At 27.2% G+C, this 21,216-nt stretch overlaps 1 protein-coding gene across 1 annotated transcript in view; it reads right to left on the reverse strand.

Annotated features, from left to right (window-relative positions):
- Window positions 1–2,823: 2,823 nt before the first annotated feature.
- LOC105843202 (nucleosome-remodeling factor subunit NURF301) overlaps window positions 2,824–21,216 on the reverse strand; it is a 36,256-nt gene continuing 17,863 nt past the window's right edge. The window contains exons 2-9 of the mRNA XM_065792562.1: window positions 18,290–18,443; window positions 18,118–18,181; window positions 17,709–17,979; window positions 17,457–17,617; window positions 11,724–11,900; window positions 4,057–4,246; window positions 3,715–3,793; window positions 2,824–3,641 (exon numbers count right to left, since the gene is read on the reverse strand). Coding sequence (XP_065648634.1) covers window positions 3,442–3,641; window positions 3,715–3,793; window positions 4,057–4,246; window positions 11,724–11,900; window positions 17,457–17,617; window positions 17,709–17,979; window positions 18,118–18,181; window positions 18,290–18,443 — 1,296 coding nt within the window. The 3' untranslated portion in view covers window positions 2,824–3,441. The remainder of the gene's footprint in view (window positions 3,642–3,714; window positions 3,794–4,056; window positions 4,247–11,723; window positions 11,901–17,456; window positions 17,618–17,708; window positions 17,980–18,117; window positions 18,182–18,289; window positions 18,444–21,216) is intronic.

Here is a 21,216-nt window from a genome sequence, read left to right on the forward strand (position 1 = left end):
CATAGGACGCCGATTTTACAATATGGGCACTAATTTTATCAAAACTTTCACTTTTTTTACTTTTGAGACTGCTAATAGCAGTTCTCAACTCACTCATTTTTAAATCAGTTTCATCCATAACTTTATCAAAAGTTTTTAAGTATGAATCGAATGGAATTATTAGGAATTTTAGAGGCCAAATTTGGGCAAATATTAACAAAGTAGTTGTTTAGTTCTTCAGCTATAATTGATTTTTCATAAACTAACTTTCCATTAATTAAAAGATTTTTTGGCAGCGTGATTTTGTTGTAATTATTTTTTCAAATTAAATAATTACATTCCATATTTTTTTAGTGTTTTTTTTAATAACTGTGCCTAATAAAGTTTTTTTGAGTATTTTTTGGATTTTTCAAATATATTTTTATAATTTTTGTAAATTATTTCATTTTTATAAGATTTTTTTTTAAGATATTTTATATATAATTTTTCTTTCTTTTTTGAAGATTTTAGTAAACCTTTAGACATCCAGGGAGTTTGGAGCGACTTATTATTTATAATTTTTTTTGTTTCTGAAAACGCTATTTCATATTGTTTGCACAATTGATTAAGAAACAATTCATATGCATTATTAGCATCATTTGATTGCAGTACTAGATCCCAATCAACGCAATTTTGTAAACAGTTTTTAAATTTTTTTAAGGAGTTATCATTGATCTGTCGTCGAATTAAGGTGGATTAATTGTTTATTAAAAGGTTAATTGTAGCTAAAAAAATTTGTAGAAAAATGATCCGAAATATCGGTTTGTATATATCTGTTATCAGTTGCTTTTTTTTGAATTTTCATGGGTGGGTTTTTATTCTTCGACACCTACATAAAATCATTTCTTACATTTTTTAGACGAAGTTTTTCAATAACAAAGGAAGTATTTTGCATGTGACAAAACTCCCTATTAATAAAGTATTTTTTAATGACTGTTTCTATTTTCCAGGATGTAGCTTAAATAATGTTAGTTTGGTTGACCATTTTTCAACCAGTATGGAGTACGCAGCTTTTTTTTTCATGACACTTGTTTATTCTTCACTTCAAACATCATACCTCGGTCAAAAATTCATCAATTTAACTATTTAACAATTAGGGGAATATTTAACAAATTTAACAATTAGGGGAATGTTGCTTATGTTAAGCATGTTAACAGTGTATTGTTTTTTTTGCAACCAAAATATTATAATATTTATATTTATTTTTGCAGATTATCATAATTTAATCTTTCCAATTTAAAGAATACAAATGAATAGTTCATTTAAAAAAAAATCTTTATTAACAAAAAATTAAATAAAATTGTATCCTCAAGGGCTTCAGTAAAAAGTAATTATCTCAACCATAAAAAACAAAACAATAATAAATCTTTCTTATCTCTAAAAAAAAGTTAACGATACTATTTTTTGAAAAAACTTTCGCTCTTGAAATACCAAATTAAAGCTCCGCGTAGAATAAATTTAGAAAAACGCGCTTTTCATATTAAAAAGCCGCATCTCATCTTGAGCTAAAAACGTATCATCTTAAGCAACTTCACCAAGTACTATCATTATTTAAATAGCATGACAACAACTTATGTATTATCTCATATCACCCATGGAATTAGCAGTAGGTAAGCATAAAATATTGAGGATGGAATAAATATTTGATGATCTTGTTTCGTTCTGACGTAATTACAAATATTGAATAATAAAAATTATAACAGGGATGGTAAATTTTTTTAACAGTAAAACAATCAAAGAATATTAACTCTACAACCAAGAAATTAAAATAAATAACACCGTCGAACTTGTATGAATATCCTTAACTAAAAAAGTTCGCGAAAAAATAATTAGCCTACTCGTAAAAGAGGTTATACCATCTTAGGAACCTGCTTATCTTACGCAACCTTCCCCTATATGTTTCTAGTATTATCTAGAGAATAGGAAAAGCGGTTTTTTTATCTTGTTGTACATTTATAATATAAATATAAACTATATGGCTGCTTCACTAAAGTGCACATTAAAAAAAAATAATCGAAAAAACTTTTAACAAAATATTCACAAAAAATAATCTAAAACTGGTTTTAGTTTCATTAATTTTTTTTTTCACTCATTCTTTACAGTAAGTGTGTAAAGAGGACATTTATCTAGTAACTAAAGTTTGCAAAATATTTACATAGATTAAATGATGGTTTATAGGAAATCGCCAGTTTTGTTTTTATGAAAATAATAGAAAACATTTTCCAAGCCTAATTTTTTGGAACCCCTTTCTGTTATTATTTTTTTTTTTAAGACTTCTAGATTTTGAGTTAACTACAATGATTAATATTTATTATTTTTTTTCATTATTTTAATAATTTAGTTTTATTGAACATAGTTATAATATTTATTATACATATTTTATTATGGTATATCTCAATATACTGTAAATTTAATGTAAAATAATAACGCAATAAAGGAGACAGGGGCTAGTTATCTCTGTTCTTACTCCTTTTATGTCTAGCAATGTTATATTCGATAAGTGATTTTAATTAATGCTAATAACCATTACTAAAATCAATTACAAATTATCAAAAAATTAAACAGTTTTCATTACCGGTACGAAGTTATTGACATTAAACTCACATTCAAGAACTGGAAACGACTATCAATAAGATAAGGATCGAGAAATGAAATCCACGTTAGGTAGCTATAACTAAAATTTTACCCTTCAAAAAGTAGTGCATACTTAAAAATTGGACCTTTTATTTTCTACTACTACACCTCGAATAACAACAAATAAATTTACCGCGAATAACAACCAAACACAAAAAATAGAAAGATTGATAAGTTTGAACTGTTAAATTTTATCTTCAAAAAGTACAAATAAATTATAGCAATTTGTTTGATTCCTTTAAATTCTTAAGTGTTTTATTTCGAAGATCAAATTTCCTGCAAAATTATTTAATTTTCAAAATTCGCTACCATATTGACAACCTTTGCCAATTTGTTGATAAATAAAGTAACAATAAAATGTTAAAATTTTCATTTTTAATGTAGTAGCAAACTGCAGCATTAATTTTTTGTTGGATGACAACTTGAAACGTTTTTAAACTTTACATGTTGTGCGAAAATTTGCGCAATAAGTTTTTGTACGTTCTGCAATATGTTATTTTACGTTATGCAACGATTTGTCGTGCGTATGCACATTACGTTTTTGTACATGTTATGCAACAAGTTGCTGTACATATGTACATTACGTTGTTGTTATGCAACAAGTTGTCGTACGTAGTCTACGTATTGTCCTAACAAATTTTGTACATGTTATGCGAAGAGTTGTCGAACGTAAATACATTACGTTCATGTACATGTATTGCAACAAATTCTTGTAAATATTATTTAAAAGGTTGTTGTACATATTATTAAAGTTGCCATTTATTAAAGAAATTAAAGTTGTTCAAACAATCACCGCTTTTTAAATGTGTTTTTAAATTCATTTAACATTTGAACGAAGTAAATCTCTAAGACCTCCGCGCATCTATATATTGATAAGTCTGATGGATTATGATAGCGAAAATCGTCAAATATTTTAAAAACATCATCTACAAAATTTGCAAGCGTTGAGTAGTTGTTAGTGCGTAGTTTTGTACCCATAGTCTGTAAATCTAGAGAAAAAAAATATAAATAATGTTCGCCATATTTAAAAAAAATACTCGCACTGCTTTTTAACTTTCTTACCCATCATGCTTTTCTCGTGATAATCTTTTAAGTCTTTTTTATAAACAGGTTTCATAAAAACCAATCCAAATTCATGATTCTATGCAACAGAAAAAAACTAAAAAGGTTTCATAAAAAGTAATCTAAACTCATGATTTTACGCAACAGAAAAAAATTAAAGGTAAAAAAATCGTACTTTAAAATTCAGCTAAAATCTTGAAAACTATTTAAAAAAACCAAAAAAAATTTATAGCCTAAACATTAAAGTTCAAATTTTTTTTTTAAGGTTGAAATTTGAAAACTGATTGATCAAACTAATGAGGTAATACTTACAACTAATGGCATAATAAAGTTAATTCTTACAATTAAAGACTTATGCAAGCATTTTATTCCATCAAGTTCTTTCCTTGTTAAAGGTTTTGAGTTAACTAACTCTTTAGAAGTTTTTTTTCTACATTTAGAACATTTATATTCTTTAACTGGACTATCATTTGTCATACCAACACAAGTATTGTGAAACCAATCCTTGCACATTTCACAACCAATATATATTCTATACGAAAATAAATAATTTAATATTAAAAAACAACTTAAAATTAAAAAAATTATTTCATTTTAATTAAATTATTTCATTTTATAAATTCATTTTTAATTCTAATTAAAAAGTTGAATTTATAATATGGTGGAAAAAAGAAGTATAGTGCTGACACTTTGTCAAAAGTTGCAACAGTTTTAGATCACCTTAAATCAGTACTTCACATTAAGTATCTGACAAAACTGTGTTGTGGTCCTATGAAAATGGACCTGCAATATTTATTATAAGTATTCCTCAAATTTTTAAGTTTAGACATGTTATTCCTTATTTTTTAAGTTTATCTTTTTCGTCTTCTCAAAAATCTCAAGTGACGATGTTCAAAAATTTAAAGTTCTACTTAAAATACAAAAAAATATTTTTGCCTTTCTCTGTCGTCTTCTTTAAATACTGTTACAATCAACAAATGATTTACATTAATGCCATTTTCTTATAATCGGTCTTTCCTGACAATAATCTGTTTAACAGATCAGGATTTTGACTACTTTTATTGTGATACCGCCACTAAGAAGATTATGATCCAAAGTTTATAATCTCTTCCTACCCTTATCTAAAGTTGAAATGGATGGTTATTTCAAAATTTCACTTTTCCTTGATAATGCACCCTAGTTAAGAAGCCTCACCTACTTCATCATGTTTTACTTGAAGTTGATATGAACATTCAGTACAATGTAGTACAATATACAAACGATACGAAACAAATACAACACAATACAGATACAACATAATACAAATACAACACAATACAATAGTTATACAATTCAACAAAATATACAAACAATACAAGTTATGAAATACAATAGTTTAGTACAACAATTTTAAATTGCAAAATACAATAGTTTTATTTTACTATTTTATACTAGTTAAATTTTAAAGATTGGTTAGTCCTGGTACCAAATAAAACTTGCTCTCTGAAAAAAAAAAAGATTGCTTAGGCCAGCTTAAGAACCGGCGAAGTCGTCTTTTTAAGACTCAAATTTAAATGAAAGACAAATTTAGTCTTTTTAAGTAGCCCGAATTTAACTGAAAGACGAATTTTGACTTCTAAACCGAATTTGACTGAAAGCCGAAATTGGATTTTAAAAACACATTTAATTGAAAGAGAATTTTTTAAAGAACTTTTATAAATTTAATAAAAAAAAGTTTTTTTTGTTTTGTTTTTTGCTTTAGGTGTCCTAACGGTTTTGTCACGGAGTACATCAGAAAATCATTTAACTAGGAAGTTCAAACCTCCTTCCTTACAGATGGTGCAAAATATGCCCAGAGCTTGCTTCAAACCCTAGGTCTCTTGCTTCTAAAGCAAGCACTCTAACCACTCCGCCGCAGTTGCTATATAATCACTTTTTATAAACTAAAATTATTATTTTTTAGCTTGTAATTAAACATAATTCAAAACATGACGAAGAACATGTGAAGCAAAGTACTTTTTAATTCATTAAAAATATATACGCATACAAAAAACAGTTTGCGTCGAAATAAAAAATCTAAAAATTTAGTAACAATGAGAACTTAATTTATTAAATCTTTACAACTCCTAATGTTTTTGAACGAACATGAACAAAGGAGCAGTAACACCGTTCATTTAAAAATTTCAAATGTCAATTTTATAAAGGAAAAAGATCGTTAAGAATATTTTTTTTGTTTTTTACATTTAGGATTTTTTGAAAGCGATAAATATGAATTAATAAGTGATGAATAGATTTTGTGCCTAAAAAAACTTTTCAAATATTGACTCAAATTTATTTCTAACATGTTTTTTTCTTTCTAAAGTGGGCTACTTTAGTCGAGAAACTTTTTCTTATATTTACAACCCTCTTTCAACTCTCTAACTCCGAAACACTTTTCAACCTTGACAAACAAGACCGCTGCGCGCAGAAACTGGTTGATAAAAAACATGTAATATATTTTATATCTTTTCTTCTTTATAAAATGAAAAAAAAAATTTTCGTTTTTAACTGAAAGTTAAATGAAATTTTGAAATTGTGTTTAACTGAAAGCCGAATTTCTATTTCGACTTCAGCACCGAAGTCTAAGCCGAAGTCAACTTCGCCTTTCAGTAAACATTGTAACCCGAACTTTAACAAATATTCGCCGGTCCTTAGGCCTGCTATCTAATGGAACTTACTCTCTGAAAAAATTAAATAAAACTATTATACTTTTAAAGTATACTTAAAGTTCATCCAGAAACCTTTTTATTCAATTCACAGTCTTATTTTATCTGTCATTTTTATGTAATTTTCCGATAGTAAACAACCAATCACAAGGTTAATCAAAGTTTATGATTCCTAAAAAAAGTGTTGAAGTATTGCAGTCATACCTTGTTCCCACGTTTTTAGTAGGTCACTGATGAACAGTTGATATGCAATTAAAAATCGATAATAATAGTGTTAGTATAGCTATTACTATGAATAATTTAGAAAAAAACATTCGTTTTAACAATTCTCTAAACTTAGAGAAAAACTACCTGAATTACCTGGTCTTCTTTTGGAATCTCATTTTTTGGATATTTTAATCCAAAATATTTGTTGATCTCTTCAACAGCAACAGAGTTAATACATAATAACATGTAATAATTCAATGCAAAACTGTTTTTACTCACATTAAACCAGTTTTGGAAAGAAAAAGTACAACTTGGAAAAATTTCCTTATTGTCATAATTGATATCAAATAGATTTACACAAAGAAAACATGTTTTTCAATCAAATAATGTTTATAATTTATCTACCACAACCATAACAACTTTATTTAAATTTTTCAGTCAAACTTTGTTAATTGTACAACAAAATGTGATTAACATCATATGAGGCACCTCACAGGATAAGGGACCAAGTCTTAGAAATGGAGTTATTAGCACTACTGTATAATTGAAAGAAAAAAAATTTAACTTAATATCTTTATTTTTGACCAAGTTATAGCTGTTTGTGCAGGACAACGACTGGAATAACGTTTTTGAGAAAAGTAAAGTTGAAAGTTCACATAATTTAAAAATGTTATAAATTCAGTTTGATGTAGAAGTTAGTGGTTACTTTCTGTTTTTAAATGCATAATGCAGTTTAGATAACGGATACAAATTTTCACACCAAATAAATTTCAGTAACTCTTTAAAAATAAAAAAATAGAAACATAACTGAAAAATCAAAAGGGTACCATCTCTTTATTAGATACAAAATTTTGTATCTGCTTTTTGTTTGGGGCAAACTGGAACTGTTTTTAGCATTTTATTTATATCTCCAACTTGTTCGCAGTAAGAACATGTCGACAGCTTTCTTTTAACCGGAGGCAAACCCATTGAAAAATCTAGATTGCCAACCGTTTCTTGAACTGTTTTGCAAACATTTGCTGCTCTGACCTAGAAATAAATGATAATTTAAAATAATTAGTGATGTTTTCATTGTTCAAAGCCTAAATATTAAGTCAAATATATCCTTATTTTAAATCTCATAATGATGGTAGGTTAAAAAATAAAAAACCTGGGCAAACGTTATCCTGTCAACTTGTGGCTTTGGACAAATTAAATCTTTCCCATGTTCTGGGACAAAAATTTGGATGCTATTGTAGAGATACCATTGTCTTTCTGGTGAGAGAAATTTAGGTTGTAATATTTGTGGCCTGATAATTTTTGAGATGAGTTGGTGTTGCTATATTTGGAACTCTACCTCTGCACTGTCCGAATCAATCTTACAAGTAATCACTCCAGGTTTATCAAATTGAAATGTGAAAGAGTGTTATTGCTTGATATTAGGAATCGTTTTAAAATTAAGTGAAGCTGTTCTTGCCAATCATATGTTGGAACAAAAATTGAACCACTCTGGTCACCGACAATGACTGATTTATTCAATTTTGAAATTGGAGTACTAGCTTCTAAGCATGCAGCAAACTCTTTGACTGAAGCTACTTCACTTCACCGAAACTTGGATTTCAGAATCCCAAATCCTGCATCTGGAGAGAATTTAGTGTGACCAACAGGCAAAAACATAAAAGTTATTTTTTGGTTTAAGCCAACAGCTACTCTCCAAGAGAAATGCTGCATTACAATGTTGTTTTTATTTTGCCCTACGCAATTGTCAGCATGGCAATACAGGATATCTTTGATAGAACATTTATGTTCAGCAAGGGAGTGATGAATCATACTAAAAATACAGTTTGCACCCTTTCCGGTTACGATGTTTTAAGGTATCACATCATTGTGCTGAACACAGGCCGATTCATTTGCAATACCAAAAATCCCAACTTTATATGGAGTTAAAAAATAGATAGATCCAGGTTGATCTGGTAAGTCTGGTAGAAAGATTTATAATTATCATGTATGCTTTTCTTTGTCTCCCATGACGGAAGAAGCATCATCTGATGTAACCCAAATGTACAAGTACTTTTGGGTTGTCTTGTCTACGAGGAGCGATTCCAAACTTAATGACTCGCCTGCGTAGTAGACGGAGACGTTTACAACCAATCCCATGCAAAAATCCGTGAAACCGATAGTCCATCAGTGTTTTTGATCGAAGTTCATTTTGATCTTCATAACAATTACAACACATTAGCCTTTCACTCGTGTGAAGCAGAGCACTTAACTGGGCAACAATATTGTCATTCAGTTTGTTTTCACGTTCAAACATCTCATCAATCTCAAAATATTGTAGTCTGTATTCACGTATTTTTGAATATTTTTATTTTTTACTCCTTGATTATATCCACAACCAGATTTTATAAATTTTTGTATTTTTTCCTCATCTTCATTTTCAAATAACTGTGAGTAAAGTGAACGGAGAGGAATTATTGTCTTAATGGTGTTATCAAAAACAACAATGTCATTTTGGATCGTCAGTTCATCCTGTGAAGTTGAAGACAAAGGTGCATTTTCACTCATTGGTTTATTGTGCAAAGTCGAGGTTAAAGGTTGATTCTCATCTATTGCTGCTTCATTATCGCTAGATGCTTGGTTATCAGATGAATCAGACATTAAAAAATCATTATCAAAATCATTTTCACAATCTTTATATTTAAAGAAATCGTGCAGGCCATCGTTGACTTCTGATAAATCTAAACCATCAGTTCCACAACTATTTAAAAGCTTTGCTATATCAGCATTTTTAGAAGTAATGGATTCACGATTCATAATAACTAAAAACCATCAATATTAAACGAGTCATTAAAATTAAACTTAAAGTTTAATTTTTTTTGAACTTTTTTCTACACCTAACGTGAGTCGGCTCTTATCGTTGGTTTGAAAAACTAGCAGAAATTTTGCAACAAATAGTTGTTTATTTGTTATAATTAATTTGGTGTGTATGAACATCACTGTCATGCACTTCTATTTAAATACAAAAAAACCGCAATACATAGTTACATTTATGAATTAAGCGGGCTTATTACGTCAGCATTTGAAATCAATTTGTTTCTAAAGTAGCACCTGTTAAAAGGAATTCAACAAAGAAAAGCATATTTAAAATTATTTCTTTATTTAATCTAATAATTGTTTTATCAGTCAATAATTGTTGGTATTACGATTAAAAACATAACAAAAAAATTTATTAAAATATTTGGTCACCATACTTGGTTTAAAGGGTTAATAAATAACATACAAATAAGTTATATTTTCAATAACTTCTTAGGATTTTCAACAATTATTGATCAAAAATAAAAAGTATTATATACTGGCACGCTAAAATGTTAATAATACAGCATAAAAAAATAATTAACAAGGAGTTCTTTATTTCTAGAGGAGAGAACATTATCAAAACAGTTCTGATGAAGAGTTGGTACCTTTTCTACATTTAAAAAAAAATCCTTTTTTGCAACAACCCCAAATTTTTTTTCACAAAAAAACACCTAATATGTATTGTAATATGATAAAACTATAAAAAAAAAAACAATAATCTTGTTTTTGAATTTTTGACCTGACTAACTATTATGTCAAATATCTCTGTAACTAGAAACTAAGACTTGGGACTTTTTCCTGTGAGGCGCCTCATATTCTTAAAAATATGCTAAAACAAGCTCGATTTATCTAAACTTTTTTAGCGCAATATGGTTTATTGATAATAAAATTTTTTACAAAAACTAATGTGAATGTTGTGGTTTTTACTAATCATTTTGATAATAAAAATAAACACAGATCACAGTGTTAACTTTTTTAGCACGATATAGTATATATATTTTCATTTTTACTCTCCGTTTTTATAATAAAAAAAAATTCTTAATAAAATATAAAAAAGTAACAACATCACAACACTAAAACTGCAATAAGGGAAGCAATAATGTAACATAATCATATTAAAAACATAAAATCATATTAAAAACAAAACAAACAAAAATTATTTGTTATGCTTCCAATAAAAAAAAAGAATATTTGTTGTGTTTTACAGCAGGTGTCTTTTTAAAGGTGCCTAGAAATCTAGTTTTGTCAAGTAGACATATTGGAATGTTTTACTGGGTCAATAGCAACCTATATCAACCTATATCATTTTTTTAAATTAAGTTCCAAAACTACAGAGATGTTGGAAAATACTTCAAAGGGTTCAATCAAGCAGGTTACAAATTTTTTGTTTTAATTTTATTTTATTTGCAACTCTCTCTCAACCTTGAACTCCAAAAGATGAATTTGTTAAATAAATGAGGTGCTTCCATATGGGTAGGGTAGATTTTAAACTTGAACCTCTTGATTGTTCATTGAGCAACTCAACCACTTCAATTGTTTATCTTAGTTGGCACTTTACTCTAAAAATCTCTAAAATATCAAGGTTAATGTCATAATAAGAAGTTCATCTACTAGTACTACTTTGTTAGGCACAGATCAGTAACTGATCAGAGCCAAGTGTTTTATAGCAACCAGTAACGGTCTCAACATCCCAAAAAACAGAAATGAATGAATAAAAATAAGAATGAATGAGAAATGAGTGAATAAAGAAAAGCATAGAGGATTAGAAGTGAGGAATAGCATATAACAAACTTGTTTATATAAGGGAGAGTAGCAAGTAAGGTGGGTGGCGAACTATATTGAATCCAGCTTGATCTAGGAAAGTTTTCACTGATTTTGTGACATGAGGTCTAGCATTGTTATAAAGAAATTTCATGTTTTTTGTACCTGAGGTAGATCTTTGCTTGTTTATTTCTTCTATAATTGGCTTCAAGCAATTTTCAATGTAATAATTAGATGTTATAGTCTTAACTTTTTCCAAATAATCAATATGAACAATGCCTGTTGTCTTAAAGAAGATAGAATACATGTTATTTGTTTCAAATTGGGCCTGTCTATATATGCTCTATATTCAAATTTATTAATTTAAAAAATTTTTTTATAAAGTGCTTTTACTAAAATTGAAATTATTAGCCATTAAACTATTAAAATACACATAATTACTACAAACTTTTGCATAATTATTACAAATATTTACATAATTAATACAAATATACACACTAAAAAAAAAAATGTTTGACTCACTTGTTTTCATCATAAGGCTGTCTGCAAATACAATACAACTCTTCTTCTTTGATAAGTATTTTCTGCTTGTTGCATAACTCACATATATATTTATCAATACTCTCTGCCTCTTCTTCTGTTATATCAATACAAGACCCATGAAACCAACCATTGCATAAATCACATCCCACATAAAATCTAAAAATGTTTAATATTCATAATAGTACAAAATTTATAAGATTTTTTTAGCGGTGGGAGTTAAGGTTAGTTTTAGCCTAACTAAAATTACCCACCTAACTTTTTAGTTTAATTAAATTTAGTCAGCTAAATTTGAGGTCTAACTATAATTAGTTGCTTTTAATTCTAACTAAATTTTAATTAAATAACTTTTTAGTCTAACAAAAATTATTCAACTAACTTTTTAGTCTAACTAAAAAGTTAGTTGACTAATGTATCATATTAAAACACTGTCCTAACTATAAACCCAAAGCCCAGTCAAACCAAATTGTTATTAAAGATAATGTATTAAACTAAATTCGATTAATTTTATTTTTTCCCAGCTCGGAAACAACTGCTATGCAGTTTTTGCAACTGTTTATAAACACCCAATTAGTACAGGATGCATAAAAGATACCATTTAGACGTTTATTTAAATTTGGTACATTTGTCTAATGTCTAACTTATGTCTTTTTTATGTGCAGCCTCCTATAGGCAGTGTGCAATTATAATCGGACATCATGAGTTCTTTTCCCTGCTTAAAGGCAGAATCTCCAATTTTCACAAAAAATCACTTCGATTTCATTTAATTATAAACCCTCCAATTTACGATTTTTCTTTCCAAACATCGACCCCTCCTACCAATTGATAACCACCCCCAAAACCAAAAAACTATAAAATATAATATATAAAAAAGGAAGTCTAAAAAATAACAGAAAAAACAAAATAAAATAAAGTAGATTAGAGTAAAAAAATAAAATACATTAGAAACAATGCAGTAAAAACATTTGGCATTCTAGTTCTTTACAATATACAGGGTTTTATAATATTGTGAACAGACTTGTTATTTTGATTTATCTCAAGACATGAAGTTTACATGCAACTGCAGTAGAAGCATCTATAAATGATATGAAGACACTTTTTATGCGGTAGTGATGTAGTGGTAAAGTGCTTGCTTCATAAGCGAGAGGTTCCGAGTTTGACCCCCACCATGTCCCTGGTAGTACAGCGCTCAACTTGTTTCTCCGCAATGGCATAGCAGACAACCGAGGACCACACCTGCTGACAGAGCTCCCATCTACAGTTTCTGAAATATTTATATCTAGTGGATTCTTTGAAACAGCTGGACTTGATTCCAGTTTCCTGCCCCATCCAGTTGATCAGTGACATGAGGCACCACCTTACCAGCAACAATGTAAACAGTCAAGTATTTGCAATGTATTAATGACTGTGCAGAGCATGGTGTTGCTCTAATCCAGAACTTCAACAACATAGCCAATAATGAGGCACAAAAATAGAATGTGTTACAAGTTATGGAAAACAATCGCAAAACATTTAATAATACTAACACCAAACTGCTTTATATTTAAGAGGCATTGCTACCTGATGAACAGTTTTTTAATGGAATGGAATCGGTGGAAAAAATTGGTCTTTGAAAGTATGGTTTATAATTATATAGAAATGTGACAATTCAAAATATCAAACTTCTGTTTCTGGTAAAGTGTTTGAAATTCAGTGTTTTTTTTTTGTATTTTGGCCTATTTTAAGAAGGTTTAAGGGATAAAATAAATTCCAAATAGGCTGAAATTTTTTGTAGTTTATTAGGTCCTGACATGGAATGTTTCTGATAGGAGGGAGCTAGAAAATTAGAAAGTTGATTGTTTTGTATCTATGTGTATATATATATATATATATATATATATATATATATATATATATATATATATATATATATATATATATATATATAAAATATATAAATTATGCTAGTGTATTCTACAAACAGAGTACTCAATGTTCTTAAAGAACAGAGCAATAATAAATTAGTAAAAACACTTATCTAATTTTTTCTTTCTTCTACACAGTGTTTCTCCATCAGTAGGTTCATCAGGAAGATTCTTCCTGATATATATATAAATATAAATATATATATATATATATATATATATATATATATATATATATATATATAAATATATATATATATATATATTTATATATATATATATATATATATATATATATATATATATATATATATATATATATATATATATATATATATATGTATATATATATATATATATATATATATATATATATATTTATATATATATTATTATTATTATTATCATTATGTATTTTGCTATAAAGAAAATTTTTCCTAAATTAGACTTGAATAAAATGTATATACACGGTTGGGGCAAGAAGTGGACAAATTCAGTCTTAAAATTTAAAACTTTTATAACTTGGATCCAAAAAATGTAACATAATAAAAACAAAATATTCTTTAATTTATATGAATTTTGTAAGTTTGTAAAGATTCTAACAAATACAACTTTAATAGCACAATTAAAGGAGGGGTTTCACTTTTTTTCTTAGTTGCTTCTTAAGGTACTTTATACTTGGAATAATAAAAGAACATATGGCATAAGTATCTCCCGAAAGCAAAACACTCGATTAAAGCTTGCTAATGCATTTACCATTTCTTTTAACTTAACAATTTCATCTTTATCAAGCAAATTTTTACCCAAATCTTTGTATTGTTGTTTTGAATTAAATATATTTTTAAGTAGGAGTGAATTTTTGCATTTTTCTACACTTAGAAATATGAAGTGCTAATGAGTTTTCACATCTTAAATCAAATGAAGGATGTGATTTCTTTTGACACATTGTCGCATTTGACTTTCTAATGAATCATTAAGTTGAGTAGAATGATTAAAAAATGTAACAATTTTTATGTACTTAGTTAATGATGTTGCAATGAAAAAGAATTTAGACGAACTATCATTTTCACCTTCTTAAGTTAAATCTATGTTATTTTTTACTACTAATTGCATAGCACGGCCCATGCATCTTATTGGTTGAATGTTTAAACTAACTTTTAAAGAATTTGGACAGTTCCATGTGTTACTGGCGTTGTTTGATACTACATTATTTTATAATCCACTTCGAATTTTTCTAGACTTTTCAGCAAAGCCTCTTTTAAATTATCTGCCTTGCAGCACCCATTAAGATATGCAAATCCCAAACAAAAATTAATGAAATTGCTTTTGTCAGAAATTAAATATGCAGTTGCAGATATGTATAATTTTGACAGGACATCCACCTTGATGGGCGGACATCCTGTCAAAACTATAGTTACATAGTAATAGATAACTTTAACTAATAAATACTAATAGATAACTTTAATTAACAATAATTTCGACTTTAAAAATTCAACTTTTTTTAAAATCATTTTCAATGATTTTCAATGATCTCGAATCATTTTCATTGAACAATTTTTTTTTTTCAAATTTTTCATAATTCAGTTATAAAAGATCTTTTTTTAGCAAGGCATTTTGTACTTTGGATTTACACAAAAAAAAAATTTTCAAAGGCATTACTTTCTGCCAACATGAATGGAAAAAAACCGGCAATAATGAATATTAAAAGAATTTTATCAACCTTATCGTTATGTTCTTTTGACAAACCACTCATGTTTCATTTCTTTTTTGATATTATTATTTTGTGAGGTAAAATGATTATGCATTAACAAATTTATTCGAAAATTCTAATAGAAATCAAATCATGAACCCAAATTATTTATATTATATATCAATTAATTATATTATATATAATTATAATTATATTATATAAATTTATTATATTACATATATAATTAGTATATTATTAAAATAATTTTAGTCAACTAAAAAATTTGTTTGCTAATTTTAGTTAGACTAAAAAGTTAGTTGACTAATTTTAGTTAGACTAAAAAAATAGCCGACTAAATTTTGGTTAACTAAAAAGTTAGTCAACTAGTTTCAGTTACGGTTTTTTTAGTTAGTTATGACTTTTAATTTTGGTCACAACACTAGATTTCATTAGTGTCATTTACTTTTGATACAAATACATTATTGTAACTTATTGTAGATTTTTACAATTGTCTATTTTAACATTAAAGTAAATACCTTGATACTGAAATTAAAATCAAAAAATACCATTTTAATAAATATACTTTTAAACAGTACTTGTTTTTAAGCATTTTCATATGACTTAAGAATTTTACCAGCACAACAATTGGTCAATTTTTTGTACCCCCACCACTATAATAAGTGCGTTAGTTGAATTGAAGCACTCTGTACTTCATGAAATAATGCAGTGGAATTCCTTAATATCTTATATAACCTCATTAAAATGAGTGGCAACACAATTTTGAAACTATATTAATAATTTTTCTAACTTAAAATTTACCTATAGTATTTTTAATTTATTACAGAAACTCCATAACCTTTTTGCATTATAAAACAAACTTAAAAAAAAAAAAAACAGGTTTAGTTCTATCAGGTAAATGAAATTTCCATATCTCTCTTTTAGAAAATTATTATGAAGGCAATGCAGTGGTTAGTAGGCATGTCTCCCTCTTATTAGTGTCCTTACTGATCAAGATTTATGTTTAGAAATTATAGAGTTGAGAAAGAGGAGACAAAGAAAGAGAAGAAAAAAAAGTAGTTAATAGTAAATCTCCACAGTAAAAGTAGTATCTTCACAGAAGTAGTCATATATTTTGGGGAGATAAATGTCATTTTATATTTTAAACATTAGAAAACAAATTTGATACCTTCATTAACTATAAATGGTAAAACATAAAATATAAGAAAACTAAAAAATTCTAAATAAAAAAATCATTATTATTATTAAAAAATAAATCAATAAAATTTATTTCTAAAATAAAAGTAAATAGTTTAAACAAATAGCTAACATAAATAAAAACAAAGATTCACAATGTCATGTCAAGAATCTTAATAAACACAATAAATACTCACTTGGGGTGTTAAAGTGTTTAACAAACACCATACAAGTCTAATATTCACCATACAAGTCTAATATTCATGTCTCATCATAGAATATTAAAAAAAAAAAATCAAATATTTTAGATTTTTTTATTTTAGATTTTTTAAGAAACACAGCAAACACTTATTGTGTTTCTTTTTAAGGTTTTTAAAGAACACAATAGGTGATAAGTAATAACACAAAAAGAACACACTAAGTTCTCATTATATTTCATCATAAGGTGTATATTTCATCATAAGGTGTAATCTATGAAAATATTTTATTTCAATTTAATTTACTTAATTCAATTTAATTCACTTAATTCAATTTAATTTACTTAATTCACTTTACTTAATTCAATTTAATTTACTTAATTACGAGTTCGATCCCCACCACGTCCCTGGTAGTACCGCGCTCAACTTGTTTCTCCGCGCAGCGGCCTTGTTCCTCAAGGTTCGTGTTTCGAAGCTATAGAGTTGAGAGAGGGTTATAACCACTAATAAGCAGCCTCCTCATCTGTAGTGGCCTTCTCGGCCTTGAGGAGGTGAATAACAAAAAAAAAAAAAAAAAATCAATTTAATTCAATTTTATTTAACTTACTTCATCATTTCATATAACAATTTTAAGCTTTTAAATATTTTATATTCAAAAATTATTTTTGACAAAAGATTACCCCCTTTTTTGCCCCAAAAAAGGTATTCTCTGAAAACAGTATACACTCACTGTGTTTCATCAAAAGGTGTTCTACAAATACAATACAAGTCAACTTTAGTATCAACTGATTTTTTCTTTTTGATCACATCAACAGCTCTCTTAGATGTTTTTCGTTTACATTTTAAAACTTTTTTATTAAGCTTCATTTTGATTCCTTCTTCTTCATTAGGCTATGTAAAAAAAATTGATAATTAAGTAATTTAATTTGTATTTACTTTTTAACTTTAAAATAACAACTTTTGAATAATTTAGAAGCACAACCTTTTCTAAATTGAGTATACATTCTAGTTTTGGAAAAAGTTCTTTCTCCACTTCTTGAATCAATAATGCTTCCATTATTTCACGTTTTCTCATTATCTCATATCGCAGGTTATTGCGTTTGACCATAAGAACAGTTTGCCGCCTAACAAACTCTTTTGCTCGCAGTTTATTTATAATAGACATCATCTTTTCATGTTTGCGCTTTTCCTTTCGATCATGTTTTTCCACTTTTCTAATAATACTATCCAAAACATTTTTGGCAATTACATAACTAAATAAAATGAAAACAGTTATGTATTTTGTTATATTATACTAATTAAAAATTAATATATTAATTAAAAATTTTAAATTTCAACCAACGAAAAAAATTGAGCAAAAAATTAAAATAAAATTTATTTAGGTCACTTACTTAGGTTCAATCACAACAGTTTTGCGAGTTAATGGGCTTTGTTGTTTTGTTATCTTTGACATTGCTAAAAACAAAGCTAGGTATTGAAAAATACTCTTAACACTTTGAATCTCTCATAACTAATATTGCTTACATAGACTGTGGTTTAATAGTTGTGTTGGAGAATACTTACAAGCCTCTGTAAGTGATTGGTTGCTTTGAGTAGGTTTCCATTTACTAACAAGTTTACTTGTCACAGATGTCATACCAAGACGAGTTATAGAAAATATGCTGGTTGAAGAATCATTTCTTGAAGTTGGATTTTCTAGCCTTGTAAAAGATTGCAGCTAAATATTTTTTGTAAACAAATAGATTAAAAGAATGTTCACTACAGTGTATTCAAGTTTGCACTTTACTTTTGAAATATATATATATATATATATGTATATATATATATATATATATATATATATATATATATATATATATATATATATATATATATATATATATATATATATATGTATATATATATATATATATATATATATATATATATATATATATATATATATATATATATATATATATATATTTATACACACAAATTTATTTGTTATTCTTTTATTGACTGTAAAACTTAACATTTTAGAAAAGGATTTTTAAAAAAAATTTTAATAAAAAAATGATAAATTGAAAAGTTTAAATACAATATAATAATCTGGAAAAAGAAAAGTTAAATAAAAAATTTTAAATAATAAACCTAGATAGTATCTGCATACATCCTAACCTATGTGTTAATCTATGTATGCTTGCTCCTGCCTACTCCTAGTTCATAATTGTATCATTAGAGGTGTATCATACATTTTGTTAACAGACATCTTCCTTTTAAACAGAGCATGCTAATTTCTAGTTTGAATAAATTTTTGCTTCCAGCTTTCAAGTACATATAGTTCTTAATTTTTACTTTGCAGCCATGCTTTAATTATAGTATGATTGACTGACTGGTAATTTAGCACACTCTCTTACGCAAAAGGAGAATACCTAAACCTAACCACGTAGGGATAAATACACAGTAATTGAAATACAAATTTGTAATTCATATTACATTTATATAATACAAACTGTCATAAACAAAATCCTTCAGTTGATACTACACATATCTTAACTTTTATATATAATAGAACATATACCCAGGGGCGCACAGTGGATGGGGAATCCAGGTTGATTTCCCACAGGCATCACATTTATGGGACATCATCAGATGACAAAAAAAAATTATCAGTATGCTAAATAAAAAATTGAAATCATCCAATAAATAAATGAAAATTGTTTACTTTGTTACCTTCACCCATCAGATTACAGAGAGATTTCAAGCTCTGAAACAGCAATGTAGACAATTTATCTTTATCTGGTCTACTCCTGACATCAATTCAGACTTAACAAACAGTCAAGAATCTAAAGTTAAAAGTCTTGTATTTCTCTATCTAAATGATCTTAGTAAAGACAAGTATATTGATAAGTTCTGCCACTTTTCGTCTGTTTGACACATATACTGACAAATGATTGGCCCTTAGATCTTCTGAATAACATTTATGTAAAGGGATTTGAAGGAAATTTTCCCCAGATATGCATCTGTCTTTGTATCTTTTTTACTTTGCCAGTATCTGTGGTTGAAGGTTAAAGATCTTTTAGCAAGTTAGCTCTTGTTAAGAACTCTCTAAATGCTACCATGGGACAGGATCATCTTAATAATTGTTTATCCTTTTAAAGATCTTTTAAAGAAAGTTAATTACGATGTTGTAACTTTCAACTTTTCTGCTAGAAAAGCTCATAAAGTCTTGGTATAACGTCAGAAAAACTTGATACCAAATCCAGAAATGTTTATTTTCTTTGCTGTTGGTTTTTAATTGTTTGATTCCCAAATTCTTAAATACAGTATTTTTACAATATGTTGTGAGTACTAGAAATAATAGCTTTATTTTACTAACTATTATTATTTTAGTGGTGGTTAAGGGGGGAACATCCAGTAAATTTATTTTATAATATACCTCAGGCATCATGAAGTCTCTGTGCACCCCTGCATATATAATATAATACCTTTTACACCCTGTTATCTCCATAAAGTGTTATCTCCACACAGTGTAGTTAAACAAGTTTAGTGTTAAGAGAGTTTAGGGTTAAGAGAGAGTTCCAAATAAATTTTAAAAAAATAAGAAAAATTAAATTAAAAAATAGAGTAGTCTCCTTGAATTTGATGGACCCTTCTAGAGCCTTATGAGATAAATTAAAAAAGCAGGATAGAAACTGGGTGAGTAACAAAAGCAGGGACTCATACCTTATCAAAACCATCTAGTTTTTTTGATTTGGTGAATCCAGATTATCTAGAAAGGATGGGAAGTGAGGGAGGCTAAGGCAATTTCAGGTTTTTTTAATTTTATGGATTTAGACTATCTAATAAATGGCAATATTTAGATTTTATAATTTGTGGACAGGCACAAATCATAATATATTTTTAGTTAATTTTTCTTTAAATATCAATCTTAATCAGTATTATACTGTCCTAATCTACAGCTATGAAATGACATAATATATTGTTATACCAACAGTCAGATTTAAAATTAGCATCTTACAATTATATTAAAATATTATCTCATTTTTAAACAGACTTCTTATTAGGCCTAATTTACTTCCTTTTTTTTTCAAACAATATGCTGTGCTAAATATATAGGTTTGTAAAGAATTCAGTCCTTTGCTTTTCAAGATTGTTTTAAAAGCTCTCTCTAAAGAGTTAAGTGTTTGTTTACCATGGGAACTATTCTATGCAGATGATTTATGGTTGATTGACAAATACCACTGTTAGTACACTTTGTGTACAACATTTCTACAAACAATATAAAATGTTAGACTTTGTAAACAATGTTTATACATATATATTGTAAATAATTTTTATACATATATATACAAACCCAAAAAAATAAAAAATATTCAGGAGTAATAAAGTTTAACATTTTTTAGTATTTATACAAATTTCCTTTTGGTTTATTTATATATATATATATATATATATATATATATATATATATATATATATATATATATATATATATATATATATAT

This window comes from Hydra vulgaris, chromosome 03 (genome assembly GCF_038396675.1).
Source record: "Hydra vulgaris chromosome 03, alternate assembly HydraT2T_AEP".
NCBI lineage: Eukaryota > Metazoa > Cnidaria > Hydrozoa > Anthoathecata > Hydridae > Hydra > Hydra vulgaris.